The sequence below is a fragment of the Diachasma alloeum genome, unplaced genomic scaffold (genome assembly GCF_001412515.2).
Source record: "Diachasma alloeum isolate Michigan unplaced genomic scaffold, Dall2.0 Dall_scaffold_00333, whole genome shotgun sequence".
In the NCBI taxonomy this organism is placed as follows: Eukaryota; Metazoa; Arthropoda; class Insecta; order Hymenoptera; family Braconidae; genus Diachasma; species Diachasma alloeum.
This window is the reverse complement of record NW_021680472.1, coordinates 12,834-37,317: the sequence shown is the minus strand read 5'-3', so window position 1 is coordinate 37,317 and position 24,484 is coordinate 12,834. Positions and strand designations below refer to the sequence as shown.

At 33.9% G+C, this 24,484-nt stretch overlaps 1 protein-coding gene and 1 non-coding gene across 2 annotated transcripts; both read left to right on the top strand.

Moving 5' to 3' along the window:
* Positions 1–989: 989 nt before the first annotated feature.
* On the top strand, positions 990–24,104 carry LOC107040423. The gene is made up of 15 exons (XM_015260509.1): positions 990–1,082; positions 1,447–1,610; positions 4,517–4,699; positions 4,791–5,004; positions 6,685–6,902; positions 7,111–7,296; positions 9,785–9,935; positions 10,451–10,657; positions 12,847–12,908; positions 13,969–14,151; positions 15,666–15,879; positions 17,089–17,303; positions 18,199–18,390; positions 18,486–18,624; positions 23,450–24,104. Exons 1-15 carry the CDS (start codon positions 1,067–1,069, stop codon positions 23,584–23,586), a joined length of 2,481 nt encoding a protein of 826 aa, XP_015115995.1. The 5' UTR covers positions 990–1,066; the 3' UTR covers positions 23,587–24,104.
* On the top strand, positions 20,166–20,329 carry LOC114841332. Its single transcript, XR_003783096.1, has one exon. It is a non-coding gene; the product is annotated as a U1 spliceosomal RNA (small nuclear RNA).
* Positions 24,105–24,484: the final 380 nt, after the last annotated feature.

Genomic DNA, 24,484 nt, shown 5'->3' with positions numbered 1-24,484 from the left:
GATTTTAGATTATTATTCATCTACAGACTTACAAAATTCTTAGGGGAGAGTGGGGCAAAATGAAACAGTCAAAAAAACGGCGGTTTGGCGCAATTGAAGCAAAAAAAAAATTTTATTAAATATTTTTTTATTAATTTTTTTTTATTCTTGAGAGTACGGATGACAATAATAATTTTCCATTCAGTAGAATGGAAAACTATTGAGAAGTTTTGACAGGTGAAGATTTTGTGAATGGTTTAATTGAAAAGAAAATGAAACAACAAAATCCAAAGTTCACAGCAAGGCCCAGGGGGAGACCCAGAGGGGCAAAAAGGAAAATGCGATGCTAAATTTCAATCGAATAATCCATTGACAAAATCGTCGTCCATCAAAACTTCTCAATAATTTTGCATTCTACTGAATGGAAAACTATTATTCTTATCATGATTGTCATCTATCTTTTATTCTTATCCCAAGAATAAAAGAAAGTTGACAAAAAAAATACTTAATAAGAAAATTGCGTCAAACAGTCGTTTTTTTTACTGTTTCATTTTGCCCTACTCACCCCTATAAAAATTAGTGATTTTAGAAGGAAAGAGCAAAAAACTCGTAAAATCCATAAAATTTTCTAGAAAACATGTCGGACGATGATTTCTTCGAGCACCCTTCATTATCGATGTAATTAAACAATTAATGTAGAGATTAATGTTGACTCTCTTCATTACATTCAACCTTTTATTTATCATTAATTTGTAATAGTATAATAAAATAACATTGTATTTGTCACTGATCATTGTATGAAAATCCATAGAAAACATGCAACCATTGAACTGAATATAAAATCTATAATTCATGACCATGACTATATCAACAGTTTAATCATTATCACCAGTGGTTTTTCCCACATTCTCTTATTCTTATTCCTCTTCCACTTCTGGTAATTGCTGTGGAGCGCCAACGACCGTCCGGCCGGTTTGGAGGTGGAATACGTTGGGAGTAGATCGTGAGCCTGAGACGCAACAGTCGTTTCGGAGACGGTAGAGAGGAATATTCAATTGCAAATTCAGTTTCTACGAATGAAGTTATTATGAAGTTCAAGTTTGGTGAGTTCCATTGAATAAGAAGAATCATTTGATTGAATCAATAATTATTCAGAGATTATCATAACTTATAAAAGTTGGAGTGTTTCATTGTCATTTTAAAAAACTGAGGAAGAAATAGAGAAATAACAACCGGAGTTGGGAAATAAGTTGAGTTCCAAGGTTTACATTTTTGGGACTAAAAAATAGACTTTATAACTGCGTTGCGAAATGCAGAGATGGTTGATTTATTCCGTCGATTTCTTTCAAAATACAGAGAGGTCAAGGTCACCACGGGTTAGTGACCATGTAAACGACACTGTAATCTTCTATTTAGATTCTAAGTACGGAGATTCCAATGTTTTTATAATAAAAAATTTTGCTCCAGTTTTTCCAGTGCTTTGTACGTTAGGTTTGGTCGTGTCAGTGAGTTATGGAATGCTATTGCCGGAAGTGAGGCAGAGAGCTGCAGTAAATCCGCTGGAAGAAAGCGATGTCTTCATCCCTTATCAGGGGGAGCGATTTAACGTGTTTGATTGGAATTTATGGAAGGTTGGTGGCTTATCAATACTGAATTTATGAAATATCAGGGATGTCATTGTCGTCCATGCCTGGTTTTAGAACAAAATATGCAAAAATCATATTTTAAGTTGAAAATAAAACGGAGTTGAAATATCTTGGAAATAGACACTGTTTTGAGAGAAGCTAGCAAACTTTTATAATGGCCAAGAAAATGTTATATAAAAACAAGTGGGAAATTGCTCTTGAATTGTATATGTAGAGTGTAGTTATTTTTGCTGATAAATTAGCAATATGCTTCCGAATGGTTATTTTGCACATCATTTTCTTCTATCATGTATAATTCATTGTTGATTTCATTTTATTAAATTGACTAAGATTTCCGTTTACCTAATTTTGTCAGATTTTCAACTTACTTGAATGTTATCAACTTGATTATTCTTTTTATTCCATTTCTTCTATACAACCGATTATAGTATCTAAGTTATTTAACTGATTGTTCCAACCGATGTATGTATCTTCTTGAACCTGTTATTGACTTCGGCCAATTGATTAGATTAAAAATTGCATTTTTATCCAATCAATTGGAATAAATTGGTATATTTATTCCAAATTGCATTTGGATTAAAAATTCCAATCTCGGATTTTTTGGGTCATAATGGGTCGACATAACAGAAAAAAACTAAAACTTAAATTTAAACGATTACAACGCTTCCATTTGGAAGCAAAAAGTCCTATGGAGATGTTTTATTCAATACGGCTCATTACTGATATATGTCAACATTAGACAAAATTTATGTTCCTTTTAGAGCTGCGGGACACCCCCAAAAAAAGCGCTTCTAAAGTGACCGACCGACCACTCGCGTTCTAATGCGTAATTCTTTCTTTGAACAATGAACTATGTTCACGGGACGTCAAGTAATTAATTTCCAATGAATTTTCGGCAGTGCAACTATTTATTATCAACTATTTACTTGTTCAAATCGCCCCAGCGCCCAAACTATGAAAGATATAGGAAAATTTTCGGATCACGAATCATTTAAAATTTGATAAGGAATAATTTTTTGTTTTTTGTCAATTTCACATATTTCCTTTAAATTTCGAGACATGTGCAAGGAAAGAGTTGCGTAACCCAGCACAGCGCTCTCAAGTTCACCGCGCGCTGCAAGCAGAGTGGAAGCATTGAAATCGTTCGATTTTTCGATTCTTTAATTTTGCTTGGAAATGATGTAGAATGGTCTGAAACGTAAAAATACGAAGTTTGAGGACCATGTATGTATGTGCGCGTGGTCAACTTGGTCCACTTGATGATCAACTTTTAGAAAATTAAACAAATAAAGGGCTAAAATAATTTCAAAAAATTAGAAATTTTGTGAAAATATAGGTATTAATGAGGATTAAGTTTATGCTAAAGTTCAGCTGAATCGGTTCAGCCATTTTGGAGAAATCATCATTTCTTTTTAAATCGTTTTTTGCAAATAACCCGAAAACTATCGAACCGATTCCAATTTTTTTTTCAAAATACTCGTCTTGATATCCTCTATTGAAATCTATCAAAATATCTATACCCGTTCATACAAAGTTTTCGAGATATTTCTATTTTTCGGTTTTTCGCTGAAAACTTTTGTTAGCACTCGTTTTCCTCAAAATTGACATATTAACTTGAAATTTGGTACAAAGTTTCCTCTTGGCACTAAAATGTTTGGTATTGAATATGGGCTGAATCGGATGGATAGTTTAGGAGACATTTGACTTTGTATCCAAATCTATTTTCTTGAATATCTCAAAAACTAATCAACCGATTTCAATTTTTGTTTCAAAATATTCATCTCAGTGTCTCCTATTCCAAACAGTTGGAATATGCATAATTCATGCAAAGTTCCCGAGAAATTCAAATTTTTCGATTTTTCGCTAAAAATCCGTCTTTGCACTCTAATTTTGGCAAAAATTGACATATTAATCTGAAGTTTGGCACGAAGTTTCCTCTTGTTTTACTTGAAAATTGAGAAAATCGGAGAATTTGCGTCTTACAGAAACTGAAATTTTTTATTCACCACAAAACAGAATTTTTATCTTCTTATTATTTTTTAAAAATAGAACTGCAACGGATCCATTCGGAAGCTTACTATCAATGAAATTGGTAGAGATGAAAGATAAAAAGACTAACCACGCATCAAGAAACAATCATATTTCTTCAGTCGAATAGGCTCGGCCCCCTGCTTGTTTTACACTTAGTAAAATTAAACAATTTTTTAAAGCACCTAATACGAAAATACTGATTGCAAGAATTAACGTATAAATCTTGAAAAAAAAAGAAATATTATGTTATCAAACCATTAAAAAATTAAATTGAAAATAATCAATAAAGTCGAGAGCCTCTCCCGGTCAAAGTTTGTACATTTAAGAAAATAATCTTCATACAACTTTTTTTTGATATTATTTTTTAAGGTTTGCACATATGAAAATAATGACTATCTGTTGAATAAAAAGCCTGGTTAAAAAAAAAAAGAGCGCTATGTCGGGTCGCGTAATTAGTTTATTACTCATATCTCGAAATCTACGAAAGATACGTAAAATTGAAAATAAACAAAAATTATTCCTTATTAAATTCTGGATGATTCATGATTTGAAAATTTTCGTCTATTCTTCATAGTTTGGGCGTTAGGGCGATTTGAACAATTCAATTGTTCATAATAAATAATTCCAATGCCTAAAATAACTTGAAAATTGTTTACTTGACGTTCAGTGATCATATTTTATTATTTAAAACGAGAATTACGCATTAGAACGCGAATGATCGGTACATGTCTGAAAATCAACGGTGTCTCGCAGCTCTATTTCACTCGTTTTACCATTTCTCTCATGAATTGGAAAATGAAGAATGTTTGACCCAAATTCATTAATATATGGCATCACCCAAACTTAATTCTTTGCTGCAGTTGATGGCACAAAAGTACAGAGGAAATATCCTGATATCCCCATTATCCCTGAAAGTTGCGTTAGTTTTGCTGTGGGAAGGTGCTCAAGAACAAACTGCGCAGGAATTGGCGGCAACTCTACAACTTCCAAGTGGACGTTGGGCTCCTAGAGATCAATTTTCTCTTATTATTCGTTCACTACAGGTAAAGTAATTTCTCATCTTCGAGTTTTCCCATAATTATCAGAATCAAAATTTTCAATGTCCAATTTAAATTTTGAAACAATTGTGTCTAGCCACTTGCTGGTGAATTCCAACTCAAATTTGGAACGAGGATTTACCTGGATAATTCTATTTCATTGAAGCAGAGCTACGCGTCAGTCATAAAAACATTCTACTCAACAGACATAGTTCCTTGTAACTTCACAGACGTAGTTGCAGTTACTCAGGGCATTAATTCGTGGGCGAAAAATTTGACCAATGGACACATTGAAAAAATGATTGAGGATGGTGAGTCGAATAGTTCAAACTTGCTTTTGACGTTTGGGCTAAAGAGAAAACTCAAGAAATTTTTTTTTAATCCTAAAAAATTTCATACGAACTAGAACATAGCGCGCGCTTCCCGTGCGTATTGTGTTTCCCATGGGCGCCAGAAGAGTAAAACCCTACCGTTTCTCACTTCCATTAATTTTTATCTCAATAATAATGCAGGAAAAATGAATGGTTTCCATAAAGTTTTTCACTATGAGAATTTAATTGTTGAATAATTTATTTGGAATCGTCATAATCCCCTTCATCGTCTTCGTTTCTCTTTTGCTTTTTGCGTTCTTTTTTATTTTTAGGGATGTATTATGTCCTATATACATATATGCTATTCTATATACATATAGTTTTTACAGAACGATATCAATTTTTTTACAGTCGAAAAAAATTAAAGTAAAAAAAAATATATGTGGGGTATTCCATGTGAACTCACCCAGGTCAAAACCCTCACCATCGCCAATCATATTGCCGATTTTTCCTGTGGTTGTATATGGAAAAATATGACTTCTCAAATTTTTTCAGATTTTTTAAGGCATCCTGTGGACAGCCATGTTTTTTTGCAAGTTTTATCTTAAAATGCCTGTAACTTCCGTAAAAATCAACCGATTTGAGTTTTTTTTTACAAAATGTGCGTCTTCGAACACACTTTCCATATAAAAATATGGCAATTTTTTTCAATTCGTTCTTCCATCGATTTCCTCAGAAAAACCTCAAAAAACTTCAAAAAACGAGTCGTTTTCAAAGTTGGACCCTTTTCATATTTTTCAAAAAATTTCAGTGAATATATTGGACCAGAACAAAATTTTTCACCAAAGGCCAAAGTGGGCTTCCCATTTCGTGGCCGTCATTTCCAATTTGAATATATGAATCCGGGATGAGAAATTTCAAAAATTTCAAAATTCTTTTCGCATTTGAACGCAGAAGCATTATTTGAATTAACTGCCTGAAGAATCACTGCATTATATTCGAATCAGGAACAATTTGATGATTTTTTGAAAATTCGTTAACAATAAATCTTTCCGAGTGGTGTGTTCTAATAGAGATCCCACTTTGGCCTTTGGTGAAAATTTTTATTTTAGTCCAATATATTCACTGAAATTTTTTGAAAAATGTAAAAAGGGTCCAACTTTGAAAACGACTCGTTTTTTCAAGTTTTTTGAGGTTTTTCTGAGGAAATCGATGGAAGAACGAATTGAAAAAAATTGGCATATTTTTATATGGAAAGTGTAGTCGAAGACTCACATTTCGTTAAAAAAAAACTCAAATCGGTTGATTTTTACGGAAGTTACAGGCATTTGAAGATAAAACTTGCAAAAAAACATGGCTGCCCACAGGATGCTTCAAAAATCGTTACACTGGATTTTTCTAACGTGGAAAAGTCATTTAGACATTTCCTTCTACAACCGATACGTAAGAACAACTATCCTGGCAAATGACATTGCAGTTTTTCCGTTATGGAAATATCTTGAAAATGATTAATTCTGCAGAAAAATTTCAGTCGATATACTTTATAGTCTATGCAATTTGTCAGAATGAACTCTTGCAAACCAAGATGCAAATCTGTTTATTTCCAAATGACATTCATCCCCTCTTCTGTTCGTACCACTTAACAGCTGCATTCATTAAGAAATAACATTTCTCGAATAGAACATAGTTTGAAGCATTCGGTTATGCTCGTGATGAACATCCTCTTCTTCAAGGGCCTCTGGTTAAACAATAATTTCGCGGTTCATGAAACCAAACTGGGAAAATTCTACGAGTCCCCAGGGAAAACTATCGATGTACCTTTCATGACTGCTATTGGACAATTTTATTACGTAGAATCAGCAGACCTCGATGCAAAAATCCTAAGAATTCCTTACAGGGTAAGTTCAATAGTCAAATGAAATTTGAGTACGTAAAAAAAATTTAAAAAAAAAACCAATAGAAAAATTTGTAATAGATAAGTGAACATCAAACATAGAAGGTCAAATGTTCCTAGCAGTGAACCACTTTTTTTAGCCGTTACGTAAAGTAGATTTCGATGACCTCCAAAAAACAGAATGGATTAATATGTATGTGTTTTATAATTAGGGTCGAAAAATAGCAATGTACATTGTTCTGCCAAGGACCCGGGACGGTCTTGACACGTTAATTAGGAACATCAGTCCATATATTTTAACAAGCCACGTGTGGGTAATGCAGAGATTGCCGGTGGAAGTCAAACTCCCAAAATTCAAATTTGATTATGCAAGCCACATGGAACCTGTTCTACGTGAGGTAAGAATCTCTCTTTCAAATATAACTCATAAATTTGCTCTTAATGGATTGGTGAAGTATGAAACGTGATAAGTCTGTATTTGTTCGTAACATAATTGTTGGTGTTTTTTCACTCACTTTATTTCATTTTATTGAGAAATCATCATTGTTCGTTCCCGAATTTGGAGCATGGAATCTGTACGTGAAAACACCATTCGATTTTCCAAAATTAATTTTAACTGAGATGAAACTGAGAAGTTTTTTAGAAACAATTTTGTCAGACTGTTTACATTTCTCTGATGGGATTTTTATCTCGCCCATGTTTTTCATCGGGCGGGCATCTTCCAATCATCTCATGTTTTCTTATCTTTAAAAAGAGGTCATTTTTTCATGTTCTTTTACATTTTATTACGCTCACTACGTCAATTTCTATGTTTCTTTAGTTTTTGACGAATTTTTTTATTTTAGATAATTTTATCTTTACGTTTTTTTGTTCGATTTTCGTGATAAAAAGAAAAGAAAACTAAAATGACAAAAACTTGAGCCGAGGAAATTCTATAGAAAATATATCAATAAAGTAAATTGTATAGAAAAATCGAATTCTATTGACTTTTTCTATAGAATATTTTCTATTGAACATTTCAATAGAATCCACTAGAAACTAATTAAAAGTTTAATAGAAATCCAATAGAATTGTCTAGTGACTTCGCTACGATTTTCTATTGATTTTTTCGTGCGGGTAGTTTTCAATATGTATGTTGGACTGTAATGAGCATGGTTTCAATTAACTCACTCCATCGGAAATATATATTGAAGACAGAAAAAAAACCTTTTGCTAGGGGAGGGTGGGGCAAAATGGAACGGAAGGAAAAAACGAATAAAGAGCGAAATTCAGACAACTTTTTTTTTCACCTAATTTGAGCTCAAAAATGATAATTCGGGGTTAAGCCAGTGACATCAGTGTATTTTGTAGTTTTCGTTATCTTGTAATTTAAGGGAGATAGGAGTATTTTGATGTAGACCTTTTTGTAAAGAATTTCAAGGGCTACACGGAGAGAAATGTTCAGTAAAAATTACGGAACTCACAATTCACTCACCGATTACAGAATCGACTCAGAAAATTCAAGTGACAGTATCGTAATTTTTCACAGAAGATTCAGATAAAAATTACGGAACGCTCCGGAAAAATTCCGTGAAAGTTCCGTAAAATTTCCTACAACCACATTTCGCTCCGGAATTACGGAAAAGATACGTAATTTTTATTGAATATTTCTCTCCGTGTATGAAAAAGGTCATCATAATAATTTTGATATCTTCTTTATAAAAAATGATAAATCGAAGTTAAGTCAGTGACAATAGTCAGTGACACATCACACTGCTTCCATTCGGAAACAAAAATGGAAAAACCAGAATAAAACCACATTTCCCGGGGTGGGATGGTATTTTTTGGTAACTAGGTATCATCATGACAAGTATTTTGAAAAAAAAACCGAATCCGTCGAATGGTTTATGAGATATCGGCAAAAAACGATTTTCAAGGAATCGCTATATCTCACAAACCGCCCAACTAATCGAGCTGAAATTAAGCACAGATTTGAGTCTCAGCATTCCCTTAATCATTTGCGAGTTATAGGGACAGTTCTGGACATACGAACACACATGACTACACACATACCCACATATATACAGACATTCTTCAAAAACAACATTTGTTCACGTTTCACGACATTCCTAGTCATTTTTACACCCAAAATTAAGAATTCGAAAAAAAAATCACAATTACAAAGCTTTTATTCAGAAGCAAAACAAAAAGGTCTTATAGTTTTTGGAAACCAAAATTCACTACCGTTCCACTTTGCCTCGCGTTCCATTTTGACCCACCCTCCCCTAAAACAAAAAATTCCTTTAAAAACTAAAAAAAAATAGACGCAGTAAGCGTAATAAATTTGAAAAAAAAATTTAGGTCCTTTTAATGATAAGAAAACCATGTGTGAAGCCTCAACAAAATCAAAATTTTATACAAAACCATACCAATAATTCTTCAGTGAAGTAGTAAACTAGGATAACTGCAATTTTTTTGAGAAATTTTCTATTGCTTGAATTGAAAGTTCTCTCAAACGTGGTCAAAATTTTCAACTCTCCTGAAAAATTCCATTGTTGCACTTATCCTAGTGTACCACTTCGCTACAGAATTGGCGAAGCTTCCATATTTGTTGAAAGATGTCCGTCCAAAGAAGAACATAGACGAGACGAAGATCCCGTGAGTGTTAAGAATTTTTTTTTCGTTAGATTAAACTGCACAAATTGGAATCCTACGCGTATAAATGTGTTTAGGAGAAAGCATAAAGTTGTAACACTTCGATGTTGCGTTTCTAATGGAACGTGGATGTAGCAATGGGGGTGGAGTGATGACCCCCCCCCCCTGTGTGCTCACAGAAGGAGCGCCCAAGGTTCATCCGCAGCGGGAAATATACAACTTTGTCTTACTGTGAACATTTGATTTGAACAGATGGGAATTAAGGATATCTTCGCAAATACCGCGACGTTGACGGGAATTGCTAAGGCTAAGAGGGGAGCTGCTGAGCTACTGGTATCGGAGATTGTGCAGAAGGCTGGAATTGAAGTTAATGAGGAAGGAACTAGTGCTTATGTAGCTACAGGTATGATTTGTCTAGTCAACAAAAGAAAGAAATATATGTATTGAGTCACAGTTCGCAAAGAATAGAAAAGAATTCCTTGAGGACTTGAAAACAACTTCTGTAGTAAATGGATGAAACGTAATAAGTAATGTAAGGAAGAGAAATTAAGGATTCCCCTCCTGACACGTACGAAAAGATTTAATAAAAAATCCTTTCTCCAGCGAATGCACTGGAGATTTTTCTCTAGCGCATTCGATGGTGAATCCTATTGAAAGTCTCGCAAGAGACGACTGTACCTGGGGAGGTTTTTCCTTCAAATGAGGTTTTCCCTTGTCCTTCGGAGAATGCGGTACAGGAGTTTGGGGGGTGGGAAGGGAACAAATCGTAAAAAAACGAAATTGTATACGAGAGAAAAAAAAATCAATTTTAATAGTATAAAATTGATCACTGTGCAATTCTCGGAAATTTTGAAAATGTGTAATATTCCAGAAGTTCAGTCTTGTTAATTAATTTTTATTTCTCTTTTTTCCACATAGAGATAAATCTAGGAAACAAAGTAGCAGACCAAGAGTTCATCGCCAGCCATCCCTTCCTTTTCTACATCGAGGACGAAATAACAGGAACAATATTGTATATGGGTCGAATGGAGAATCCATTACAAACCACCGGAAGCACTGAAACATCCGGCACACAAACACCAATTCATTCATCAGACGAGAAGTTCATTCAGCACCAGCTATCAGGTGATGATGAAAACCATCACATAATTTGAATCCAGATTTCACACTCGCCTCAACCCATACATGTATTTACTCTTCTGGTGACTAAGCTTACAATAAACATACGTCCCAATTTCCTGCCCCCTACACCGATCCTGACGCACGAAAACCTCAAACGATATAAATGGCTATTGTGTCTATGTTAATTCAATGTATGAATGATGTTTTTTACATGTTTCTTGTCATCAGTGACGTAACTTGTCTCTAGGAATTTCCACTATTTCGTGACCAACTTTCTTCTCGTCTTTTTCAGTTCGGTATATGTAATCCTGTTATGAAAAGGATATATAATTTCAAGTACATGAAACAAAGCGTTGTATGCTTTTTAGTATTGGACTTATTCTCCAAGGATGACTTGATCTGAATTGGTTGAGAAGTTTCCATGAAAGTTGTAATAACAATAATCACAATTTTTTTCGTTTTTGGCGATACCTATGAAGCTAACGGGCTCAAAATCACTCTCACCAATAACACGGTTCGATAAAATACGCGAGGGTTCGGGCCGAAGGATGAAAGTTATGCTACTCGATAGATTTTTCGACGCAGAAACCGAATCTGTTTGTTAAAATGCTCTCAAACGTATAGTGACTGAGAAAAAAAATGTTAAAGTCGGTAAAATCAGCAAAATCGAACACGTTCAAAAAATAAAAAGTCAATAAATTTTCCTTCTATTGAGTCCGGGAAAAAACAGGAGGTTCGGAATTCTGAGAAGTATGGAGTGGAGAAAAGTGTATGTGAATAAATTTACCCGTAAGAGGCTGAAAAAATCAAATAAAAAGAGAAAAAGTGGTGCATTTTGAGTGGATTTGAAGGAGGAGAGGCAATTGTTTCTTCTCGTCATGCAGGATTTGGAGCCAATTTCAAATTGTTCTTCCCACGTGGGTTTTAACCCGAGAATTTCAATGTATGAAATTTTGTGTGCAATAACAATTACGATTTAGTGTTTTGAAATTCGATTCCTGCACAACTAATTTCGTTTTTTTTTTCAATAAAAAATTGTACCATTCATGTAAAATAGGCCGAAAAATGTTTCTGAAAGAATCTAGAATATATTTTAAGTATTTTAAGGATAATTTTTTGCCTATTCTACCTGAATGACGCAAATTTTTATATTAAACAAAACGAAATTAGCTGTGTAGGAATTGCATTTCCAACAATGAATTCGTAATTGATATGGTAAACATTTTTTCAAAAATAAAAGAAAAAAGAACCTATGTAGCTCAAAAATTAAGGCGCTTGGTCATTTTTATTGTTGACATTCAACCGTTTTCACTTGTTTTGACTCTTTTCCAGTCTGTAAAAATCTCTAAGTTTGGCATTTTCACACCTTTCTTCATATTATGAGCTTTAACAATCATACCAATAAAACTCGACTATTTTCAAATTCCAGCGTGGTCTGCTTCAACTCAAAAGCATTGAATATCATGCAAAATTGTGAATTCCTACCTTGAAGATTTGCGGTTTAGTTGCTGCTCATTTTAAATATAGATACATACAAATAGACTCATACATCCAGGCATTTTTTGAACACACAATATCCTTTCGAATGATTACACAAGCCTCGCCATAAATCCGATGCTTTCATGTAAAAGTGAAAAGAAATAAAATTTCACATGAAATTGTAAAGAGCCCCACAATAAAGATGAATCTGTTGATTATGACGAGCAATGGAAAAAAATCGTTAAATAAATATTAAAGTGGGGGAAAGGAGTCAAGCAGATCGGTCAAGGACCATTGGAGGAAACTCGCTTCAATCAGCCTCGAGTCGTCTCTACGAGTGTATCACTGCCATCATATATTCTACTAAATTCCATCGATCATCTTACATCCGGGTGTCATCACTAACACTTTTTTCCAATTTCAGTACATAACCTTTCAAATTGTTTTTCCAAAGTTCATTTGCGGTTGAAACAGAATGTTCGGAACCCATTTAGTTTTTCTCTGTGTCATCTGTGGAGCATTAGGAGGTAATTTATTCGTGTACTATTGGTTTGTGTACTCAACGCGGGAATTTCCCAATATCCTATCATTTCAAGTGAAAAACCTGTTTGCTACTCTGCATAATCGTTCAATAGTCGTAGGATAAAAACTAGTTTTTATAGTTTTTTTATAGTTTTTTCTGTTTGTTAAAATGTATACATATTTTGTTTCAGCTTATCCTATTGGCAATAGCAATTTCCAGAGGTCTAATTATTTCAATGTCGAACTTCTCAAGGTGAATATTTTCATATATGAGTGTGATATTGATTATGTAATTGTTCCATGTAGTAGAAAAAGCTCGTTCGCTTTTCATTTACTTAATGTATCTATAGTGCAATTGCACACATACAAGGGGTTTTTTTAGGCACCAGGCCAATTAAAAAAGTAGTTCAAAATCATGTCTGTCCGGTAGGGTAGAAGATTCCTTTCAGAAATGTAGATAAAATTCAAAGTTTGATGAAAATAAGTAGGTAAATACAATAATAGGGAAAATTCGGAAGCTCGGTTATAATTTGAGTAGTTTCTATAATTTGGCTTTACATTTGGCATAACCCGGAACAGGAAGTGTGTACATGAAATGAATATAAGAATCGTAGCAAGTCAAGTGGAGGATCCGGTTTTTATAACAGCAATGAATGTTGATAATGAGTGGCAGTATTTTAGGCTGATGCTTTCAGAGCGATCGCTCTGGAAATGAAGTTGAAGACTATTACTGCTTTTTCCTCTGAAGTCAGTGTATCCTCCGAAGTTAGTCTATCGTTCGCTTTTTGTCAATTATGCAATAAGAAACTGAAAGACCAAGTGTCAGAAAACCTTTTTTTCAATGAGACATTTCTCTGCTGACAGTTTTTTTCTTAAATATTTGGAATTGAATTTCTGTGGTTCCCGGTAGCTTAGTCGGTAAGAGTGCCCGGCGCGTATCTGGGAGACCCGGGTTCGATTCCCGGCTGGGTGAAACGGAAATTTTTTCTCTCTAAATTCTAATTCTCTTAGAATTCTAAGAGACTAAGGGCGCTCTTACCGACGAAGCTACCGGGAACTACAAAAATTCACTCTCAAATTCACCTCATACACCGCCTAACCTCCTTTAGGCATTAAAGAATTCTAAGAGAATTAGAATTTAGAGAGAAAAATTTTCCGTTTCACCCAGCCGTCTCTCTGGTCCCTTGACGACCACTAAATTGTTCTGAATGTCTTTTTAGAAGGAATCCCAACACAACAAGATAATTCGAATGTCATAATCGATAGATGTGATATCTCTCCTCTTTTCCAATTGATTTTCAAATTGATTTCAGGCTGTAAGCGAAGGCAACTCCGAGAACACAATCATTTCTCCATTAAGTGTGAAATCAGCATTGACTATATTGTCGGAGGGAACAGGTGGGCAGACGAGAGAAGAACTCCTCGCAGCTCTGAGACTACCCTCGGATCCAGTTCGAATTCGCGCTATCTCGAAAGACACTCTATCACTGCTCCAGGTGAATTGAATCCCGAGAAACCCGCCGTCGAGAGACGGCTCTATCGAAATTTCTCTACACTGATAGAATGATTTGTTTATTCCAAACGAGATTCGTTAACTATTAACGAATGGTTCACTTGAAAGGTGAAAGCCGATTCAAACAAGGCGCCTCAAATATGCATTTCGTTACTATCGCCGTGCGTAAAACAAGCACTTTGAGGCGAATCTACCGCATTTCATCATGGTACAATTCATTATCCCCATTCAACACAATTTATCATAGGACAACGTATCACAGGGACAACTCATTACAGGGACACTTCATCACAAATACATAAAAAAATAAAATCAATTGTTCATCTATTACCCTTCATTAAGTTTATTACTTTAATTGCCATTTATTTATTGACTTATTAGCCAAAATCAGAAAAAGAATACCATAAGAAAAAAATAAAAATGATAAAACGACATGAATTCAATAAAATTCTAACAAACCATTTTAAAATGTTGAAGTAGTTTCAGCGAGAACATTACAATGCTTATCTGACAGATAGTCGATGCATCGCCAAATAACTACCTTTGACACTTTATTTTCTCTTAATTTATTAAATAAGTAACCATCATGCAAAAGCAATTTTTTCCCTCTCTGAATCAAAACAAAGTGTAAACGGTTTCGAAAAGTGAACGTTTCAGGCAAAAATCGCATGAAAACTACGGCGCAAGGAGCATTTTGAAGGTAAAAACAGGAAAAAATGTAGTTTTTCGTGGTTATACGGGGTAAAATCGATCGGGTCTGCGATTTTCCCTAGTTATTCCTATATTCCGTCATAGCTCACAAACTATTCAATGGATCTCAAGGCCCAGTGAAGACGTTTAAATTTCACTGACATATCCCCTTAAGGGGAAACAGAACCCCTGCGTTTATATGAATCTTTAGAATTGTGTTTTCTCCTGCAATTATTATTTTTTATTTATTAAACTACTTCATTCACTCAACAATGCGATAATCGAGTCGATAAAGTAATTTCATAGATAGAAATTAATAATTGCAGGAGAAAACACAATTCTAAGATTTGATGCAGACAAAGGGGTTCCGTCTCCCCTTAACGAATGAACATTTGGTGAGACCGAATAGACCCTACCCTCTAACTAAATCCATTCGTTAACAATAACTAATCCTTTCTATCAGTGTATTCAATTTGAATTCTGTCTTTAGCAACTGAAGGAATCCATCGAACGAGTTTGATACATGATGGGACCTCTAACAAGTAGGAAACATACAGAATTCCACTATTCTGCCCCATATTTCATAGTAAAACTCGTGAAATGAAGTTTTACTATAAAATGCGAGATAAAATGAATTTCATTCTAGATACTTTCTACTTTTTAGACGTCCGATCATGCATCAGAAGTCGCTCAATGGGTTCTTTTAACAGCAAAAGATTTTCAAATTTCAAGGCGGATCCCCTCAACGACATTACATACATATCTATTTCTCCTCATTTTAAAACATTGGTAAATTTTGGGTTATAGGATAGCAGAATTGGATCTGAAATTACCTTAGCGAATCGTTTGTGGGTTGGACGAGGGATTGCACTATCTGGGGACTACAATAGTCTGCTCCGTGCTTATTATGGTGGAGATGTGCAGGTGGTTGATTTCAGTGATGTCGCGGGAGCCTCGAGAGCCATTAACGATTGGGTTCATCACATAACAAGGAATATCATCCAATCAATCGTTGATAATGGTAAAAATTTGATTGATATCCCTGCATAATCCCTATTGGCTTTTTATTATCCTCCATCACGTTATTGATGTAAACTTCTCCCCAATAATTGGCTTTAGCAGATGGAACTGCCGAAATTTCCTTTAAAAAACGTCTGCTGACATTATTTCCTATAATCGATTATTGCTACATGAAATTAATTATGGGGCGTTCCACGGTATTTCAACGGCGAATTTACTTTAGTAAGGAATCCGCAACCTTTGAACATTTATATCTCAATAACATGTGGAAAAATCAAAAGGGCCTAATTGGTTGGAAAGGATGGGTAGTTATTAAAAAAAATTATCACTCGGAAAAAGTAAATATTATTGCAACTTTTTAAATAAATAATTAGAACAACCGTTGCATGTGAGTTCCACCCTGAAAAATTAAAAAAATATATAGGTATATTGTGGGGAATATTGTTGAGACAGCCGTTTCAAAATTTTGTGTAATGACATTCACTGATGGTTGAGATGATAATTTTGTTACGAAGTTGCGCGCTGTCCCAGCCGTTCAGTGTGCTACCCAATTCAAGTGCTCTCAATCCGTTGAAACTTTGAACAGCCATAACTCACTCAATACTTATTTCATGGTTTTTTTTGTCGTTATAAAAAAATGAATAATCATGAAAACTCTTATTTTCTCGGAAGAAAATGGATTTTGGATGAACATGGAGCCCTCGAATTGAGTAGTGCACTGAGCGGCGGAGACGTCACATGACTTCCTTAAAAAATTAATCTTTTACGAGTCAGTTAATATCATTAAATAAAAATTTGACACAGCGTTTTTAATAATATTTTCCACAAGATATATTTTTTTCATATTTTTCAGAGTGGAGCTCACGAAACTACACTTACTTTTTTCGATCAATTTTTTTACATGACTAACCATTTTTTCTCACCAATAAAGCTCTTCTGAAATTTTTGGATTAAATGCATAACTTTTGAGATATTCAAAAGCATGTCGATTCGTTATTCACTGGAATTTTACAATTGTTATAACTTTAGCAACAAAATGGGCTCTTAATAGTACCTCTGATTCTCCTTCTGTGATATAAGCAATTTAAAAAAAAAAAATTTTTTTTGCCTACCGTTGAAATCCCCTGGAATTCCCCTTATATGGACAACCAAATGTGAAATTGACTTGACTATTTTCATTTTTTTATAACTTTATGATGTAATTTTCTAGAGAAAATTAGTCCGGACACTCAATTACTCCTGACCTCTGTAATTTATTTCAACGGTCGCTGGTTGAAGGCCTTTGATGCTGATTCGACGAGGACACGCTGTTTCCATGTGTCGGACTCTGAATGTCAAGAAGTTTCGATGATGGAAAATGTTTCTAAGTACAAATTTGCACACGTACCTAGTCTGGATGCTCAGGTCGTCGAAATTCCATATGCAGTAAGTTAATGATAATATTTTGATATTTCAATGCTCAACGGTGAAAAACTTCAGGCATTTAGATTAATCCATACGCTCTACCTAATCCTGTACTGATTTTGTAGTCTGTGAGTTTTTATATGTGGAATTTAGGTTTTTTGGGTTGCTGATTCGAATTTGTCGGTTATTTTCTCAATAAATTCAGCGTTCCATTTGTTATTAACAATTTAATTGTTGAATGCAGACCTCGCCTTCGACTTGGCCTGTAAACTTCACATTCGTGGAAAACGAAATTTGTACCTTTGTACTCTAATGTACTATTTCATGTTCGTTAAATTCTATCGAATAAAAGTCGTTTTTTTTCTTCATTACCTCAAATAACTCATGAGAAAAAACTCTTTTCCCCACTCGTAACGAAATATACTATTATTTACTATTTCAATGTTCAAATATTCAAACCAATGATTTTTATATACGATATGCAAAAATTAAAAAAATGAGTAAAATTAAAAAATTAACTGTCTCATGATCTATTTGACATAATGAAGAAAAAATACCTAGTTTTGTTCTAAGGAATCGAACGAACATTAAAACAAAAAAGCTCAGATCGAATAAAAATTGTGGTGCGAAGACCATTTCAAAGCCAAAAATACGAGAAACGACGTTTTACTTCAATGTAGGGGAAAAATGCGTTGGGCACATAATTTTTCTTACTTTCTTGGGTGTTCCATAATATTCCAAGAGTCACTCAATGGCTATTTTCATCAACTTAAGATTTCCAAGTTTCCTCTGAACCCGCAAGTTTCAGAGGTACTCGAAAAAAAATGTGCGTAAAATAGTATGAACTTACCTCTTCACCACTTTGCGACAGTATCAAATTATTCTAAAGATGAAACTAAAGTAGCGCTTATTTTAGGATGGTAGACTGTCGATGCTGGCAATATTGCCGAACAAGAAAGGTCTCCAGAGTCTCCAAACTCTTTGTAAAGATCTTGCATACACTTCAGTATCAGCCATCCTCTCGAATCTTCGAGAGTCAGAGATTATTCTTCAAATACCGAAATTCAGTATTGAGAGCAGGATTGACTTGCGACCTGCACTCGAATCCGTAAGTTTTGTACCGTCAAGTGAGTTTGAAAAAATAAATTTCGAGGTGAAAATTAAGAATTTTTACTAACGATTAGCAATGATTTTTCTTTGCAGTTGGGAATCAGGGATATGTTTGGATATAATGCCAATATAACAGGAATTTTATCCGGGAGATCGTCCCAAGTCGGAAGCGTCCTTCACAATGCTAGGATTGAGGTGGACGAGGCTGGAACGGTTGCTGCTGCTGCTACAAGTAATGATTTCAGTTTTATTAATTTACTGAGCAAAAAATGAATCAGGTCAATTTATCGCATTGAATGAAATTCAAAAATCCGATTGCCTTGACTTGGACACAATCACTTGTCCCAATGTTTTATCAACTCCGACCATTTATGAAAATTAATTAATTGCAAAAATGATTTTCCCATTTCCTCATCAAACAATAATGTCAGTAGTTATCGATTTCAGAAAATATTTTTTATTGCAAATTTTGGTAATTATAGAATATATTCTTTGAGATATTCTCATAAAATCACTTTTTATCGAGATGGTTTTACACCAACGGAGATGTCTAGAAGATACACCAACTCAGTTAAATCCCTCCCTCCTTGTGAATGGATTCTTCTGGTAAAATAAGTAGGGGACCGAGTCTATCCAAGCGTGTGACCTTTACTTTGTGCGTTATTAATCTTTATTTTTTATTTCTACTAATTTCATTCGTCAAAAGCTTTCAAATAGACCCATGGCAATTCTTTTTTAAATTGAATAATGGCAATTTCTATTTAACTTTCTGATTTCATTCAAAAACTACCTGACGGGTTGAGCTGAAATTTCACCCATAAATGCTCTCAAGTAATACCAATTATGGGACAAAATTTAAGATTTTTAGCTTCAACTTTACTTCTTTTTCTGTGAAGATAAAAAATATCTCAAAAACCACACATACGTACGCCATATGCATAGGCAAGAGTGGGGCAAAATGAAATAGTCGAAAAATAACTGTTTGACGCAATTCAAACAATAAAATTTTTTTGTCAAATTTTTTTTATTAACTTTTGTTTATTCACTTTTTTTATTCTTGAGAGTATTAATGAGAATAATAATTTTCCATTCAATAGAATTAACAATTATTGAGAAGTTTTAATGAACCAAGATGTTGTCAATGGATTAATTGAAAACACAATGAAACAGCAAAATTCAAAGTCCAGAGGAAGATCCAAGGGAAGACTCAGAGGGGGACAATAAGGAAAATGTGATGCTGAATTTCAGTCGAATGGAAAAAGAAAAGTGTAATCGGCTTAATCTAATAAATTGAATTAGAAGACGAATAGAAAATTATTATTCTCATGAGTACTCCCAATAATAAAAAAAATAGAAAAAAAATATTTAACAAAAAAAAAATTGTTTGCTTGAATTGTGTCAAATTGTCATTTTTTGACTGTTTCATTTTGCCTCACTGTTTTATTTTGTCCCATTCTCCCCTACACACGTTTTCTAAAAACAGTCTATTTTCGCGTTTCATGACATTTTACATCATTGCAGGCAAAATTAGAAGACCGTAAAAATCAACGACTACAAAGCTTCCATTCGGAAGCAAAAGAAATAAAGGAAAACTATTTTATTGGTTCTAGCTAAAGGTTCGATGCCCCCATCCTTCCTCCCTGGGAAAAAATGAATGTAAAGCCATCTGGTGGTTACACAATTCCAAAAACAATTGAAAATCCACACAAGAATTTTCTCACACTTGCTAATACTCCACAAAACATTGAAATAACCAGAAAGTAGAGTGACTCGGAACTTACCTGACGCGAAGGACAACCGTGATCAGGAAGGCGGTTCCTTCGAGGCGAGACTCCTCCATTGCACACAGGTTGAGTTAACCCTCGCGAGTAATCAATTATTTGATACTCGAGCGTATAATTTTTGGGTTTAGGGAAGTGCGTTCGCGCAATCCCGATAATTTTATTGAAGCGTAAATTACTGAATTACCAAATATTTTTATATATGATTTTTTCTGAACTATTTTACCCCCCCCCCCCTCCCGTCATATTTGCAATCTTTCAAAAAATAAACCTCAAAAACGGAGATTTTTCATCTCACGCTAAACCAGGAGAATTTCAGTTCGAGGGAACTGAAATTTCTTGTATTTCAGCCAAAATATTTTGAATTATAATTATTGAAAACAACCAATTATGAACTCAATCGATTGATGACGATTGCTTTGCTGAATATTTGGCGATCTCCAAGTATCTATCCAAGTATCTATTACAGTTTGGTACAGACCACACTATAGATTCAACTATTTTCAATCATCAAATTTGTCAATTAAATGGCGTCAGAAATAGTTGACGAAAGTCATGAATATTCAGCATCATTCAAATTACATTTTGCACAAAATTATTATTTTTTAAACATTCGTTGTTTATGAATAAATATTTGAAATTGTTTAAACTTTCGGAAACTTCGGTAAAATTCTGAATATGAATAAATTTGTTACGATCCCGAACAAATAATTTTTATGATGGAAAATTGATTGTTTATAAATTATTTATAGAAAATACTCGTAATTTTAAAAAATTGCACTTTTTAAATTATTTTATCAAACTTCCTCCAAAAGAAAACTTTCTATTTTTTCAGATTTTTAAAATGTTGTTTAACGGTTCAATATCGAGATTAGCATTCAAACCTGCAAAATGCAAATGAAAGCTCAAATGAAAGCTCTGATGTTTAACTACAAAAGTAGAAAAGCATTTTACTGGAGAAAAAATTGCCAAAGTACTTGGATATTATTATTCGGATTCCATTATTCGAAAAAATATATCGATTTTAAAACTTTTCGGAGACATTGAAAAATTAATGTTTTATTTCTTCCGGCCTACGTTTTTTCTTCATTTTTTTCATTTCTTCTCGTTGAAATTGGATCATAAAATTCCAAAATATTCATGTCCCGCCCATATTTTAAGAAAGAACAGTGATTGCAAGTTTCCACTGACACAAATGAAGACAAACAATTTTTTTTCCATTTTCTAGTCGGTCAGCCCTTTTAAAAAATTGTTGGTTTCAAATTCGTTATTTTTGCAATTCATTGCCATTTATGTAATTCTATTCATTCTATCAAAAGACATGAATTCGAAATCTTAATTTATGGGTATTCTTTCATTATTCGAAAAAGAATCGATTTTCAGACGTTCCGGAGACATTGAAAATTATTTTTTTTAGTTTTTTCCGCCCATTTGTTTGCATTTTTTGAATTTTTTCTCGCTGAAATACTGATATCCCTCTAACACTTGAAGAAAAAAAGTGATTCGACGTTCCCGCCGACGAAAAAGAAGAAAAAAATCCATTTTCCAGCCGATTATCCTTGTTTGTTTTTTTTTCTTTTCCTTTTTGATAATAATAATTGGAATCCGACCATAGGAATGAGGAGTACCGGTATCCTCTTACCATATGAAGGGGAAAATAGATTTAAAAATTTTTCAGGAATACATAGAGAGATTTTTCTATTACCCGAATGAGATTTCGAATGACTTTTGTTGTGATCACAAAAACAACATTTTATTGATCTTTAACATAATTCCTCTTGATTCACTATTGTAACCTGTGAATTAGGGGAAAAATATGTATATAATAAGAATAAAAATGAATAAAATAAAATAAATCTAATTGTGAGAACGGAAATGGAATTAAATTAAAATAAAATTAAATAGTGTAAATTAATCTAGCGACGGGTGCGAAGTGCCCATTCGGAAGTATCAATTATATCACGAAATCATTCGGATAATTGCTGATTGAACAGAAGCTGGCAGGAATTATTGTTCTGTTGTCCCAAATGGTTTACACTCAATTGTCTGTTGAATGAATTTGAGGAATAGTTAAATTGACCCTTTGGTCGGTAACTCCAGGTATTGAGGGAAACTATCTCCTTAGGTAGGTTCCACTAATCAACTACTACGCGCAGTTGACCAATCAAGACACGATTTAGAGTGCTTCGTTTAATGAGATTTATTTAATAACAATAACACTTGGTTTTATTACACTGTTTCACTATTGTAGGTTCAGGGTTTTTTCAAGTGACCCTTGTGGGTTGACGGTTGTTAATGTTTAAATGTTCTTGTTTTGTTTTGGTTTATTTTATGATTCGACTTCTATTTAATTAAATTGGTATTTGTGTTTAAGTCCCGAACACTTTGAATTTAGACGTTGGATATTTGGAGTTGAAGTATTCACTGAGACTTTACTTGGACTTGAAGTTTCACTTTAAGATTTTTAGAGAAGTTATATTCCTTTCTCTTTGATCGTGGATATAGAAGTGATTTTACTAAGATGAGATTTGAATATCTTAGGGCTGCTTAGGGCTCGCGCGTGGGCGTACACGCTCTAGTTTCTGAGGGTAGGATTGGTTCATTAGGGATGGTGGTGAGGAGAGAGGCGAACCGATTGGTTTTAGGTCAATCGGGGAGCCTCGAAAGTCGTGATTGGATTAGGAGCAATTAAGGGTGCAGCTGCATTTTACTCTTGAGAAAAATTCTGTTCTCACGGAACGTTAGAATTTGGAAAACGTCATTTGACACTTATGATTTTCGGGTTTCTTGGTTTCGCCCTGTTCGGTTTACAATTTCAGGATGCTAGTGTTTATCTTAAAGATTTAGTTGGTTCTTTTTCATGTTTTTTGGATAATTTATTATGCACGGGTGCATACGAGTGGTTTTCGGTTTCGTTTGAAATGTGGGAAAGCTAGTTTTATGATTTTCTCAGGAAAAAGTGGTCTGGACACTTGAGTGTTATCTCTGTTTGAAACTAAATAATATTCTAATTTACTACGTTTGAAAAAATATAATTGGGAATTGGGACTTATATACTAATTGTGGATAAGACTCGACAGTCGATAAGGTAAATGAAAAATTGAGCTAGCGCCATCATGTGGCTAATGTTAGGGACGTAACAGTTCCATAGTTTTCAACTAGAAAAAATATATGTAGTTTGCTCTCAGACTCACTCATTTCCTAGATATATATATGATTGCAAAAAATAGTGAAACCGTAAACTCAATCATTAATAATCTGTTCATAATTTCACAGCAATTTCGGTGGTGCCTTTGATGGGTTCAACACTTGATGCGTTCAGAGCAGATCGTCCCTTCGTCTTCGCAATTGTAGATCAACCAACAGGCAGTATGATCTTCGCTGGTCGGATTATCCACCCGACCCCAGCGTAGTCTCCATAATCCCTTCATTACATTACTAGAACAAAATGAGAATCTTCAACATTATTCAACAAAAAACTTTTTTTTTATTTGGAGGAATAAAGACGATGAGAACGGAGAATAATGTTCAAGGGCGAAACAAGAACTGAAGTCACAACTTATAGCATATTAATATTTTTACACTCGCATAAAATAAGTTAAATACCAGTAGTACTAGATTTTCTCCGAGGTTCTTCAAACACTTTGAGGTGAAAGATGAATATTGATGTGACATATGTATTCAAGTTTAAAACAATGATTAGTCATCTGGGAATAACGGAAGTTAAATTTTGACACATGGTAGATAACACGACGATGAATTGTGATCCGTTTTTCACGGAAAGTGAACAAAATCGTATCAAGAAATACTGGGGGAATTCCCGAACTCTGAATGTCTCTAATGCACTTGGAAACAAGTGAGAAATTGCTCTTGTATTGCTATAGTATAGTTATTTTTGGTAATAAACTAGCAATATGCTTTTGATTGGTTATTTTGCACATCATTTCCTTCTATCATGTGTAATTCATTGTTTATTTCATTTTATTAAATTGAATAAGATTTATTTTGAACTAATTTTATCAGATTTTTAACTTAAATGAAAGTTATAATCATCATTATTCTTGGTATTTTTTCTTTCTTCTATACGACCAATTGTCTTTTTCACAGCTCTATCTCTTCCCTCAGCTCTTCGATAATATCTGTAGTGAAGTGGTAAAAGGAGGTAAGTGCATAAAATGAAATTTTACAGGAGAGCAAAAAAACGGCTATGGTATCGATAGTGGGAAATTTAGTACAAATGATGCCGAATCTTTATTCTACTGTCCTTTAAGTTTTTACCCTATTATTATCAACTTGCGGAATTAATCCTTT